At 35.7% G+C, this 14787-nt stretch overlaps 1 protein-coding gene across 6 annotated transcripts in view; it reads left to right on the top strand.

The window, feature by feature from the left end:
* The window catches only part of LOC113433479 (gamma-aminobutyric acid receptor subunit alpha-1), a 39832-nt gene extending 34197 nt beyond the window's left edge, over positions 1-5635 (top strand). For all 6 annotated transcript variants that reach the window (XM_087924571.1, XM_087924574.1, XM_087924573.1 and 3 more), the window contains one exon: positions 2636-5635. In XM_087924571.1, the coding sequence (XP_087780697.1) occupies positions 2636-2950 (315 nt within the window). In that variant the 3' untranslated portion in view covers positions 2951-5635. The remainder of the gene's footprint in view (positions 1-2635) is intronic.
* Positions 5636-14787: the final 9152 nt, after the last annotated feature.

Here is a 14787-nt window from a genome sequence, read left to right as displayed (position 1 = left end):
GCAAAAAGGTGGAATTCTGACAACACGGGCAAGAAATAAGCTAGGCCTGGTTATTTCACACATACAGTAGCACTACCTGAATCTGACCATACTTGATAGAACCTAGAGCATAGGAGGTCTGATTTCCCCATCACATCCTCTTCAGAAGAAGCCTTTGAAGTGAGACTATTCTTTGGCTTCTAAAATGATCTCAACAGAAGTGTCGAGGCATCTGTCAATCACCCATGGTAGGCCAAGTCAAGAAATAAGCATAAGCAGGGATTACAAGAAAGATCTTCATTGTAGCAAGATAGAATAACAGAATCTTTAAAGCCTATCCAAATTTATCTGTCCTTTCTCACACTAAACAAAACCTAGGTAGGATCATTTGAGGTTTCTTCCTTATACTTTCCTCTTTCTCAGGATGGAATATCGCTCTCCCCACCCTCACTCTGAATTGCTCATTCCTTCTCAATTTTTACTATACATTCCTTCACAGAGTTTGTCAGCACAGTCTGTGAGTCTGACAGATCAGAAGTTAAATTTTACAAAACAAAGTTTAACCTTGGCTATCCAGTCCTATTTCTGCCAAGAAATTATGACCAAATTCAAGATGTCACCGTAGATCAATTTTGCCCTACCAAAAAGACCACTCCAGTCCCCAGATCAATGAAAGAAGTGAATGATATCTTGGATAACAAGCTGTCCAATAATGATCTCAATAACATATTGTTTCATTCGTTGGGGATTGTTTATAAGAATTAAGATGAAGTGACAAAGTTCTAGGGTCCTTTTTCCGTATGTAGGATTATAATGATATTGGAAGATTTTTTAAAAATAATAATAATAATCAGAAGGAACTTGGAAGCCAGTGCTGAACAAAATCAGTTAATCGAAGTATACTTGACCTTAAATAGATAATTTTTGGATCATGCTCTGCAAACGGGATTAATTTGTTTATTTTGCTTATTAGATGAAAATAGGCTGCACCTTTTATCTAAAAGATTTTTAAAGGATTTATTGTGTCCATGTATTATTTCTTAACTTCAAAACATATCACATTAATACAATTAAAATAAAAAATAAAAACTAAAATCAGCTATGAATATAGCTAACAATTAAAAGCTTGTTGAAAGAGATTTGTTTAGACAAGACTTTCATAAATATCTATTGATTTAATATTTAATTTCATCAGTTCCAGAGATAAATGTTAATACAGAGGGAAAAACTACAAGCCATCTGAAAAAAATACATTACTAGGAACTTCAAAAACAAATACACAACCAGTTAGGGTCCATCTTTGCCAGCAGCAGAAAGAACTTCCATGAGTACAGAATCACTACCAAAGGTGTTTTCTGACAGGTTCAAGCATAATACCAGAAACAAAAATGATTTGCTTCTGTCCAGAAGTAGAAGAAAAACAACTATGCAGAAAGTATGTGTTGGGGTGGGGGAGTTGGAAGGGGCAAGTTTTTTTTAAAAAAAGAAATTGCCTATGCTGCTTACAGTGTTTGGTTATGTTTGCCCCAATACATAAATATTGAAAATATATATTTCTCTCTCTCTCTTTCTCTCTCTCTCCCTCCCTCCTTCCCTCCCTCCCTCAAAATAGAAATCAGTATCTAACATATTTGATGCCTTCTTTTTGTGCTAGTCAAGCTGCATTCTGGATAAGGGTCCTCCTGTCACATATTTGGCATGCTACTCCTAACTCTTTTTTTAAATATAATTTTTATTAAAATAAAATTTGGCATAAGATTGAAAAAATCTATAGAAAAATAAAATGAAAAGTAGAAATATGAAGTGTGAAAGAATAAAAGCAAGGACACAATAACAACAAAATAAATATTTGTAAAGAAATGATTTATAATCTTTGCAGCAGCAGTTACAATCATAGTAACTACCATTTTCACTCTCCCAATGTATAAGCAAAACTTTTGAATCAAGAAATCCTGAAATCATTAATTCATTTTTACCCATTCTCAGAAAAATATCCATAAAGGTTCAAATCTTTTAAAAACCAATAGTTCTTCCTTTTTTAATCAAACAAGGCAGTTTCTGCAAGCTCTTCATGATCCATTCCTCCATTAATTCCATATTTCTTCATTCTTTCATCCTTGTGCCTATAATAGCCATATTATAGTTGGTTGAGTAATATATATGCCATATTGTGTATAAATCTTTTCTAGATGACTTTCCATAGGCTCTAATAGTAAAATACAGGTTTAATTTGATTATTAATTTTTAAAATTCACTGCATCACCCATTCACAACTCTTTTTAATTGACAGCACAACTTTTCCATTCATATAACCTTTTGGAACTGATAGTAAAGTTCTATATCATAATATAGATATAGAGCTTTATCTATCTATGATAAACCAGAATGGGAACCATTTGATCAAATGAGATGTCTCTTTGTTGACAACTGAACAAGCACTGATTTATCAACAGAAAATATAGTATATTCCTGATTCTGTTTTCTCCTTGTCTACTTGACAACATACAATATCTGGACAAAGGGGAAAGAAAGTATTTTTAGACATGGCTCTCTGAAGGGCATATGAGCTGAACCAAGTATTTACGTTCCAGAGAAGTAATAGTTTTAAATGGGTGAAATGATGCGACATTTAAAATCTTGTGTTCTTTATTCTTAGCCAAAGAAAGTGAAGGATCCTCTCATTATGAAAAACAACTCGTTCACAGCACCAGCACCCACAACCAGCTGTACCCCAAATATTGCAAGAGACCCTGGACTAGCTACTATTGCTAAAAGTGCAACAATAGAGCCCAAAGAAGTGAAAGCTGAAACAAAGCCACCTGAACCCAAGAAAACTTTTAACAGCGTCAGCAAAATTGATCGACTATCAAGAATAGCATTTCCACTGCTCTTTGGGATTTTTAATTTAGTGTACTGGGCTACCTACTTAAATAGAGAGCCCCGACTTAACGACAAAAGCCCTCCACACTAGCCCCATCATTCATAAGAGTTGTCCATCTATTTTGCACTGGGAATTGCTTTTGGGTTCTAAACACACAGCAGTTCTCATTTGCTTCATTGCCTCTGTTTTAAAGAAATTGAGATGTCCTTATTTTATAAAGCAAAAGTATATATTATATATATACATATATATAAAATAGAAAAAAAAAGATATTAACTCTGTATTCTAGGGCTGTAATAATGTGATGTAGACACCAGATTCTGAACCGTGACTTTGAACAAGGGAGGGAAATATAACAGAAATCCAAATCAATTGTCAATAGCTTACCTCTGGATGTTTCCAGAAGGGATGTTGTACATGTCAGAGCAGAAATATTTTTATGCAAAATGATAGAAGGTAAATCTGTCTTTATATATGTTCATGTTGCACATAAGTATTCTAGTTTCCATTTTTGGAGTGCTGCTTATTTGAATTATTTTATAGGATATGCATCTATCCAAAGTGCTGGATTCCAGAAAATATAGTATTTTTCTTAGATTTCCTATTTGCTGAATTATCCAACCACCAATTTTAAAGCAAATTAATGTTCATATTTACATACAAAACAGTCTATTTCCTAATGGTAGATTTTCTCACAGAATAGCACATTGATTCATAGAATGAATGCTTTAATATGCTCTCTCACTTCAGTCTTATTTTAAACATCAGATGGTCACTTGACTCGATAATATCAACCAATGGCACATTCAGTGCAGATCTAAATCTCTTTGTTTCTGTTAGATAAAAACAATACAGGGTCGATTCTTCTTTTGTGCTTCTGTATTTGTATTAAGGCTTTTGTTCGTTCGGTTGTTTGCTTTCGAAGGAAAACAATATTTAACAATCTCTAGGTAAACTGAATGTATTATTTTATCAAATGGTACACGAAGCTTGCAATCCTAAGCACCCTGACCTGAGAATTATCTAGGGACTTTGGGGGCCATATCTTCAAGTCAATAAGTAGAGAGATTGCACTGGAAAGTTTTAGGTTGCAACACATGGCAAAAAGCAAGACAAAATGTATTATTTCAACAACGTGTAAATATACTACATGAGACTACATTTTTTTTAACTTTTTTATGTTCATATTATGCCTTGTGGGGGTTAGTTCTCTGAACTCTTAATAGGTTGCATTTTTAAAAGAAACATTTAGAACCTGCACTTCTTTTTTTTAAGAACAGTCAGTGGCATTTGAAAGAAAAGGGAGAAAAAAAGACAAGGAAGAGAGCTTGGAATAGGATATATTCCATTTGTAAAGCGTTTATCTTTAAAATAGCTTGCAATTTGAAACCTATCATCTAGTTATACTATTAGGCTAATGACTGGTATGCTCAGGTAATGCGTGAATACAAAAATATGGAATTATATTTGGTAGGACAATGGTAAAATATTTAAGACAAACGTCATCTGTACATTATTGCTATATTTGCTGAAACACAACTGTTAACAATAAGTGATGTAATATATGTAGCATTAAATACAGAAAAAACATACTCAAACGAATGTACAGGAAAATACATTTTATTGAGTAAAACTTATTACATTTTATTTTTACTGTAGCAATATATTTGTAGGAATAATATGTAAGGGCTTTAAATACAAAATGTCCATTTTTCAAGTTATTAGTATTCCCAAAATAATGCTACCCAGTTTTATTTCTGCTGAAAAATTATTTTGAGGAGGGGGTGGTGGAAATCAAATTACCAAGATGGATATTTTAAAAAAATTGAGTGGAAGCATGGATTTGGGGAGGTGTTAATATAAGGGTTCAGAATTCATAACACATGGTAGTGAATGCATATTAAAAAAACAAAGTTGTATGGACCTTCAGTCAAAATAGCTAACACAATCGATATCTATACATGTTACAGGCAATGTTTTATATACTATTTCTCAATAAATCAAAAGGTTGCTGCAGTTAGTGTCTACAAATGAAATAGTTTACTTTTTCCTTAAAAAAGGTAACTTTTAAAAAAAAAACACCCTAACGCTTCATTGTCTACCATTTAGTCCTGTCTAAACTTGATGAGCTAATCTGACTGAAGCTTACTAAAGAGGATCTGTTATCTTCTAGTATTATGTGTAGATATATGTATAGAAAAACAATCAAAATAAAATATGAATTTCACTTCAGTATTTGTTTATCTTGTTATTTTGGCGTTTACTCTAGTGTGTTCATTAAGGGCATTTGACCTTCAGAGTTATCCATTTGGCTCCTTTCAGCCTGCATTTGGCACATTAGAGATGAATATTACTTAACTATTCTGCTTTTTTTATTTTGCTATGCAATGATGCATTCTTTCATCTCTTAGTTTCTTAGTCTCTGTGAACAGTATCCTGTATAAATCTGATTGCACAGTTATCAAAGACAAGGTACTTTCTGTGTAGCTTTTTTACAATGCTTTGCTAAACCATGTAATAATAGTAAGTCTTCCTTGAAAAATAATGATACACTCTTATAGAGGTCAGTTTCTGTTTACTCCTGGAATAATTAAAAACAAGATGACATTGAATGTTTATTGCACTTCAGTGCAGCAATGTGGCAATAAGACCTAAATCTATAACAGAGATTGTTTATGGCAGATGCATGTAATGCTTTACAGAGTTTAGCAAAATCTCATTATTTTATGTTGAACTGTAATTCTATTATACTAATAAAGTTTAAAACAAAAACTATGAGTAATACAAGTGAATGTTTTACTTGGCTTATTTATGTTTATAAATGACCATGCAGGCCAATGTATGAAAGGCTGAAGGATTTAGATCATATGTCAGAGAAAATTTGACAAGAGATGTAAAAAAACAAACAAAAAACACACAGCTCCTGCTGTTTGTGCATATTGTTTGAAGCATTATTCTGTTTTTTTGTACAACATAGTCCTTGTTTGATGTGTTTCCTTTGATTTATGACCCATGCTTTATGGCTTGAGATGGACCATTAAATGCATAGTAAACTCAAGACGAGAACAACCCAAATGAAAGCATAAAGCAATGATGAGTGTTCCTTTAGATGCTTTGATTCCAACCTTTCAAATCCAATCCAATAACAGTGAATGACTTGAAGACATTTTCTTATCTACAACATATAATTCTCATATGGTCTAATAAAAATAAAAGCTGAAGGAGATATGGAGGGCTTATCATGAATATAATAATCAGTCATCTTATATTTCATCTTTTTCTCTCACATGCTACTCTTCTACAATAGTAACTGAGAATGTACTTTTTCTGGTCCTTTTTATTAAACTATATGTAGCTAATCCGAAAACTTGCACTGAACTATGAACCATCATACTATGTATTTGTCTGGATGAAATTCAAAACATAATGAAATAAGCTACAACTTTGAACCAGTCAAAGAGTAGCTAACTGATATATTTTCACTTTAAATGTGTTATTTTAAAAGAATAATACTTCCAAGATCCATGGTTCATCCCCCCCCCCTTTTTAAGAAATAATTTTTATTAAAAGTTTTAAAGAGGACATAAAAATTATCTAAAACAGAATAAACAGAATAAAGAAAGAGAAAGAAGGGAAAAAACAAAGATGCATAAAGAAAAGATAAAAGCTTCTGATTTTATTTGTAGTAAATGCAAATATAATTACAAAGTTCTTCTATTATTAATTTTTTTGATCATCAAAACCATGTCATAAAGGGGTTTCTAGTCAATCAACTTTTTTTCAGTTCAGTCATCGCTGTAAATTCCATTAAATCACTAACCATTCCACTATTGTTGAACTTTTTTCAACTTTTGAACATATAACAATTTCCCCATAGTAGTCATATATAAAAAACAAATTTCCATTGTTTTTTCTATCTGTTCATCAGTCCCAAAATAGAAGTCTCTGGTTGCAATTGTACGTTAGTCATTAAAAGCCTCTCAACTAGTCTATTTATTTGTATATAGATTTTTTTTTTTTTGCTTTTTTACAGATCCACACTACATTATAAAATGTATCTCACCTCCTATTATTCTTTTTCAAAGAAGCCACCTGGACTTTTATAGAAAAAGTCACCCAGTTTTTCCAACCACACACCTTCTTTCCCCCTCTTTCCAGGTGTGCAGCCATCATTGCTTCTTCCCTAATGCCCGCTGATTTTAAAATAATCCTCAAAACTGCTTAAAAACCTAAAATATGACTGTGGAAAGCTGCATCTTTTTTGTCCCTGCCAAAAATCAAATTAATTCAATAAAAGAGAATGGCATAAGAGTTCTTAAGATTTCCTGTTCAAATGAAATGGTCAAGTTAAAAGCTTCTAAAAGATGTCAGAGCCTGTGGTTTTGTCTCATTGCAGAGAGATAGACAGACTAACATCACCGATGCTGATAATCTCATTTGACTGAACTGCTGTGGGAGTTTTGAAACATCAGACTAGATTTTGTATTCATAACATACCTACTGATTACAGACTTTTTGACAAAAAGCCGAATTCTCTTTACTTTTTTTTCCTTTTATAATATTGTCTAGTATGCACGAGACGGTGCTGATTACTGAACACCCTATAAAAACCAGTGATGCATTCTAAGCTTAATCCATCAAGAGGAACTATGAGCCAGTATTACACAAACCAGGCAAAAATAGATTGTGCTTTGTCCTTTGACCAAATATATAAAATAGTCTTGTGCCAAAAATCAAGAAAATGTAGTAGAACTTAAGATATTAGAGATATAGAAGAAACTCATTTAAACAGTTTTTCTTACTTCATCAGTTGTGATCTTGGCCAAAAACATTAGCTTATGAAATGGGTACTTCCTGAATGTGGGTATACCAATGAAGCAGTGATGGGATTCAAAAATTTTTTACTACCGGTTCTGTGGGCGTAGCAGGGGAAGGATACTGTAAAATCTCCAGTCAGAGGTGGTATTTTCTGGTTCTCCAAACTACTCAAAAGTTCCAGTACTGGTTCTCAAGAACTGGTCAGAACCTGCTGAATACCACCTCTGCAATGAAGATATTCTTTCATATGAAAAAGAAACTAACAAAATAACAGAGTTGTGTTGGTGTGCTCTCTCCAGCTAAAGTATCTGGTCTCGAAATTGGATGACTGATAATCTGGCTGAGTCTCAAAGGGAGGTTTAGATACTGTCAAGAAAACCCATCCAAATTTATCATCCAGAGTCTTGGCTATATCCTGATATGGAAATCAATGGGAAAAGTGAAGAGTTATTTTTTTTTAAAAAACACCTTTGTGTAGCATCACCCCAGAATGTACCACTTATGATTAAGTCCTTCTGTCCCTCTTCTCAAATAACCAGTCTGCCTGACTGACACACCTTGTGAAATTTGTGGGGCTTTAATTAAGATAATACTCCTCTCTAGCCAGAGGTGATAAATCAGGAGATTGCAGCTGGATCAGGAATGCAGCCATTTCTGAACTCCACTTCTGGATTAGGATTGTCACTTCTCTTATGGCCACAGTAGTTGTTGTTGGTTTTATTTTTTGCCGCAGATCAACACTATCTCTGCCTTTGCAAGGGGTAAGATCTCTCCCCGCTCAGTCCTTTTTTTCTTGACAACCCTCCCTCCCTCCACCCCCTCTCTTTCTCTCTCCTCCCTCAAATTCAATCTTGCATTCCTTGGTGTGTCTCTTTCTGCTCTCTTGAAGTCGCTCTTCAACTTTTCTGAGTTGCCAATGAGCCATTATGAATGAAGCATTTCCTTTCTTTTTTCCTAAACAAGTTCTTCAGTGAGAACTGCATCCTCTACCTCAGAATTATGTAAATTATGGTTTGTAAACAATTAATCACAAAATTAACATACTTGGTAACGTCTATGCAATGAATTTGGAATGAAGGCAACTAGCATTTCTTTTTATCTGGTCAAGTTTAGCTGCTCATACTGATTTAAGTATTTTTTATTTGGTACATAGACATAGTTTTACCTTCTTCAAACTCTGGTTGTTGGTTGCATAACACTTTGGATACTGCAGCTTTTTTCATATACATCTGAAAGTTTGTTTTCAAACATTGTAAATCTCATAAATGCATAATTATGAAGGCACTCACTACTATACAACCAATGGCCCTCGGCTATCCTATGCAACATACTGTTCTCCTGATTCTCTGGGTCTTGCCTTGTGCACCAAAAAGGCAATTTCCTGAATGTTAAAGACCATTTTTATCTTCAGGGATAAAGGGAGAATTGTAGTCCTTCCATCTTTTATAGGAGCTGAAATTTTCCTGATCCAATTATCTGCTTTCTTTTCTAATCTTTCCTTTATCTATTCAGAAAATTTAAACCATTTCCCCTCCCTTTGACCTACCCTGGCTGAAGTCATAACTCTGTTGCAGGTTGAAGTGTTCTCTTTATTTATTTATTTTGTCCAGGCATTCAACCTGGGAAAAAATAAATAATTAAAATAAATCATTAGTTTGTTTTTAATGGTTGAAGCACATCCTTATTCCTTTCCACATTCCTTCCCTTCCTCTTGTGCATCACTTTTTTTTTTTGCTTCATTGTCCAATTGGTGTCCATGTACAGTGCCAGGAGCCAGCAGTAGCAGCTGTTGCCACATTTTCTGTCTTTAGCTTTACATAATAAGAGTACTTGGGCTCCAAAATCCAGAGCCTATACAAGGGATGCTCGGCAAGTGTGTCAGTCCTTGGTACCAAATTGTAGCTAGAAGGGAATCAATGGTGGTTACCCCAAAGGTGATTTTTCAAGAAGTAACTGGACTTTCTGGTTTTTTCATTGAAGACATTTGCTTCTCATTCAAGAAACTTCTTGGATTTGCCTCTTGAAAAAGCACCTGTGGTACAACCATGACCCAGATGACTGAGAATGTCCATAGGCATTCATCAATGGTGATAATACCAAACAATGGAAGTTAGGAGCAAATGGGGTTATATTGAAGTTATTTGTGGGGATATGACTAAATGGCTGATAACAATAGCACTTAGCTTTATATGCCACTTTTTAGTGCTTTACAGTCTTCTCTAAGTGGTTTAGGCTAGGAGTATAAGTCACCTAACAGGTATTTGAGTTAGAAATATATAAACCAGGATAGACATTTTAATACTGTAGAGAATCCTAAAAGTGTAATTGGGTGTGGTTTCTCAAACAGCCATAAGATGGAGCCAGCAACCTGGGTAGTTTTAGTCTTAGTCTCAGAACAAGTCTCAGTGAGTCTCTCTGTTTTCTTCTGTTGGAGAGTTTTGTCATTCCTCCTAACTGACTGATATTCATGGATTTGATGTAAATCTGATACTGAACTAATTTTGACACTGGACTTTATTATTGGAGTATTCTTGCACTGAAAACTGACTGATCTTACCTGTGAATGACTTTGGACTGCTTGTTTTGAACTTTGCTTAAACCTTTCTGGAAGTAAAAAACTATATTTACTGTACAGTGTATCTGTGTGCTGTGTGTGTTTTATTCAAACACTACTCTAAATATGTCTCCCTGTATGCGCTCATTCTCCTAACGGGGAATTATCTCAATACTAGTTATGGGCCCAGGCCATACCAGGCTTAGATAACTGAGAGTTGGTGTGAATACAGAGTACTGTATACAGACAGCTGTTTATTGTTTAATTGTGGGTTACTATCCTGGTAAAGATGACACAAGTCACTTCAACAAGTCTATCACTGACAACCCAATTGGATGGAACAAACTATGTTTCCTGGTCTATGAAGTGCAGTCTACTTCTGCGTAGAGAAGGTTTATGGAATGTAGTTCAAGACCCACCGGATGTAAATGCTTGGGATCCAGAAAATGAGCATGATGCCAAGAAGCTTGCTTACTTTAAACAGATCAATGAATGAGCTCTTTGTATAATTGGACTAACAATGAGTGACCAGCAGCTAGTCCATATTCGTGGAGAAGAGTCTGCTGCTAAGTGTTGGGAGAATTTGAAGAAGATTTATGTTCGTGACAGTGTAGGTGCACACATACATCTTACATGTAAACCAGGGGTATCCAACCTTTCACCTTCCCTGGGCCACATTAGAAGATGAAAATTTGGTTTGGGCCGCACATAAAATAAAATAACAGTAACGATACCTGATCATCCAAAAAAACCATAGAAAACATAGTTAACATATTAAATTTATTTGGAAATGAAGTTAGTGAGATGTTTTTATTATTTATTATTAATTATTTATTAAAATTTATTTATTTTTTATCACTTTTTTTATCACGATTTTTTTTAATCATGGTTTATTTTCTGGCCAAATTTTGCGGGGGGGAGGGAGAAAGCTCGCCCGCCTCACGCCTACCTCTCCTCCTGCAAATGGCCCGGCTGGATGAGGCAGGACTGGAAGGCAGAAGCAGCAGCAGTGGTGGCGGCGGTGGCGGGGGAAGAAGCGGCGGGGGCAGAAGCGGCGGCAGGGGCAGCGGCGGCGGGGGCAGAAGCGGTGGCGGGGGCAGCAGCAGCAACAGCAGGAGGTGTCACTCTGACGGCACCCGCCTTTTCTGTTGCTGCTTGGCCTGGCGCTCGCCTCGTGCCTGCCTCTCCTCCTCCTCCTCGCTGGCTCTGGCATGAAGGTTGGGGTGGGCACTGGGCCGCATTACGAGGCAACCTGGGCCGCATGCGGCCCGTGGGCCGCGGGTTGGACAAGCCTGGGCTAAGGTTTGCTGAGAGAAAAATGAAAAGTACAGTAATTACTTTAGTTACTGATAATGGGACTGAGTTTGTTAACAAGAGTTTCCAAACTATGTTTGTTGTAGAGTGGCGGTAATAACCTGAGGCAAAACTTGGAGCAAACTTCAACTGTAACTTTATTGCCAGAATAAAGGGTTGCCCGGCTGCCATGCTAACAAGGCAGTCAGCTGGCGGCAACAGCTGATGCCATTTGACAGCTGCTTTTATAGCCGGTTGTCAAACGGCATCAGCCAATAGGAACGGTCCATGTTCCTGCTAGAAACACAGACCAGAGTGAAGACTTCGGATTAGTCCATTGCGAATGCTACACTCCTTCCCCCCAGAACGGAGCATGCGTAGTCTTTAAGAAAGGCCAGGCGCTTGCACAGGCGGATGGATCGTCTCAGTTCAGGTGAAGCTGCTGCTGGAAGGAAGTCCTCCGCTTGCTGGGCTGCTTCTGGAGTTAAAGAAACTGGTGTCTTGGATTTGGGTGACTCTAGGCAAGGGACCAATGGCAGTCCAGGCTTGCTTGCTTGTAGGATCTAAAGGAAGTCTCTCTGTGCACCGGCAGTTCCTTTTCTTTTGGGACGTAACGAGGGCCGTTAAGTTAGAATACTGTATGTCAGAAAACAATATAGCAGATCATTTGACAAAGCCCCAAGGCTCATAAAGCATAAGACTTGCTGTGAGGATTATGGACTTAGAATGTAAGTTTGTATATATTGTCCTACCAAAAAGGGGAGAATGTTAGGAATATAAGTCACCTAACAGGTATTTGGGTTAGAAATATATAAACCAGGATAGACATTTTAATACTGTCTCTTTAAGAGAATCATAAAATTGTAATTGGGTGTGGTTTCTCAAATGGCCATAAGATGGAGCCAGAAACCTGGCTTGTCTTAGTCTTAGTCCCAGAAGAAGTCTCAGTGAGTCTCTCAGTTTCCTTCTGTTGGAGAGTTTTGCCATTCCTCCTAATTGAATGATATTCGTGGATTTGATGTAAGTCTGATACTGAACTGTTTTTGACACTGGAATTTGTTATTGGATTATCCCTGGACTGAAAACTGACTGATCTTACCTGTGAATGACTTTGGACTGCTTTTTTGAACTTTGCTTAAACCTTTCTTGAAGCAAAAACCTATATTTACTATACAGTGTATCTGTGTGCTGTGTGTGTATTATTCAAACACTACTTTCAATATGTCTCTCTGTATGTGCTCATTCTCCTAACGGGGAATTACCTCAACAGTTTACAGTGTCAGCATGTTGTCCCCAACAATCTGGGTTTTACCCACCTCAGAAAGATGGAAGGCTGAGTCAACCTTGAGCCTGATAGGATTCAGTCTTCCAAATTGTAGGCAGCTGGCTGTCAGCAGAAGTAGTTTGCAGTACTGCATTCTTACCACTGTACCACCTAAGGGCATCTAAGCTCATGTTGTTGTCTGTCTCAACGTTTGTTAGCAAGCCCTTCTGGCAAAGCATGGATTAATGCAAATTAGGATCCAGGGTGAAGGAACTTCCTCAATTATTTCATTATCAGTTTTTCCTGCACCCAGTCTGCTGAATGGGACTGGAAACTCCAGAGTCTGTATCTGTAGTTACCATGGAAATTTGGCAATGGGCCTTTGGGGAGATCCATGAAGAACTCAGGCCTTGAAATAAGCAGAAAGAAAGCAGCAAATGAAATGCTTGGGAAAGGAATGGACTTCGGTGTTATTAACATCATCCACAGTCAATCAGATTAATAATAGCATGAAAAAAAAGGCAGAATTAGAAAATTAGGGATTTTCAGTTCAGCAGCTAAAAAATACAGTATATATACCAAAGTAGAGAGAATAGGGAGAGACCTTTTCTTCAAAACCTGCTATTGCAATCATTATACTGTATATGACATTTGCTCATTGCTCCCATAAACTCACATTTCTAAGTATTTTCCCAACCAGGAAAGTTTTTATAGAGTCAGATCTAGAATTTTGTTAGTTCATCGGGACACCAGTCTAAAAATAATTCTTTACAAATTAGGGATCACAAAATACTATTCTCAAAGTATATAATGTTGAAGATGGTAATGAACATGGATTAAAAGAGATGGGTTAGCATGTGGCTAGAAATGTAAGCTTTTGTTTGTCATGAATGTCTAGTGCAAAGAAGGAAGTAGAATAAAATGGAAATAAGAAATGACAATTAAAAAAAGAAAAAAAGAATGTGACCAATAAATCAAGAAGTGAGAAACCCCTAAGCAAAACAAAAACAAAACCCATATGCTTGCTATATATCTATATGTAAGGCAAGCTATTTATAACTACTGGTATTCTTAATGGGAAAAATAGTAAGACAACAGGCTGTTTTACGACCAACTCTTAATGGGAATTACACAATGGATGGGTCTCAGGAGGCCATAAGTAGCTATAAAGGTAAATATTGGCTCTAAAGAATGTCAGACAAGCTATTATCCCTATGTATCCTGAACTCACAAAGGGTTTTATCAACTATTACTTTGTTTTACTATCATTACTGTTCTATTAACCAAGAAAATTCACTTGATAGATAAGGTAAATTTATGGGCTTAGAAATGTAAGTTCAATACAAAGAGGAAATGAAAATTCATATGCCTTTATAAAATAACCACAGCTGAACTGGGAATATTATTCAAGAAATGTAACTTTTTGTTCAAAGCATATAAATCAGACAAATCAAAAAGTAGCAGCTATGTTATTTTACTAGGAAATGATGTAATTATAGTCCAAGACCTCCTGAATGGCACATATTAGTCCTGCCATAAATTTACCTACTGCTATCACTATAGCCAAAACCTATACTGAGTGGGAATTCAAATAAGTGAACCTTGACAATATTAATCCGAGTATGCTTAAAATGTTCTGGGTAATCAAGAATTGTTAAGTTTAGTTTCATATCACCTAAACATGCAAATATTTCCTTTCAAATGTCTTTTTTTTCTGAAGTTTGAGTTACATCTACCTTTAGCTGGATGCAGATGTTAGGGTTAGACTAACATTATGAATCATTAACTAAAGTAATTAGAAATTGTGCATGCAGCTTCCTAGATACAGTATAATGTATGTTATATATTATCTATGTATCTATGTATCTACAATATGTATTTATGTATCTATCTCTGTACATCTATCTATCTATCTATCTATCTATCTATCTATCTATCTATCTATCTATCATCAATCAAATTTTCATGAAATTCCTGCCTCTCTCCCAAACTACAACT

The sequence above is a fragment of the Pseudonaja textilis genome, chromosome 2, assembly GCF_049901715.1.
Source record: "Pseudonaja textilis isolate UNSWEBS1 chromosome 2, rPseTex1.2, whole genome shotgun sequence".
Taxonomy (NCBI): domain Eukaryota; kingdom Metazoa; phylum Chordata; class Lepidosauria; order Squamata; family Elapidae; genus Pseudonaja; species Pseudonaja textilis.
This window is presented reverse-complemented; position numbering and strand designations above follow the sequence as displayed.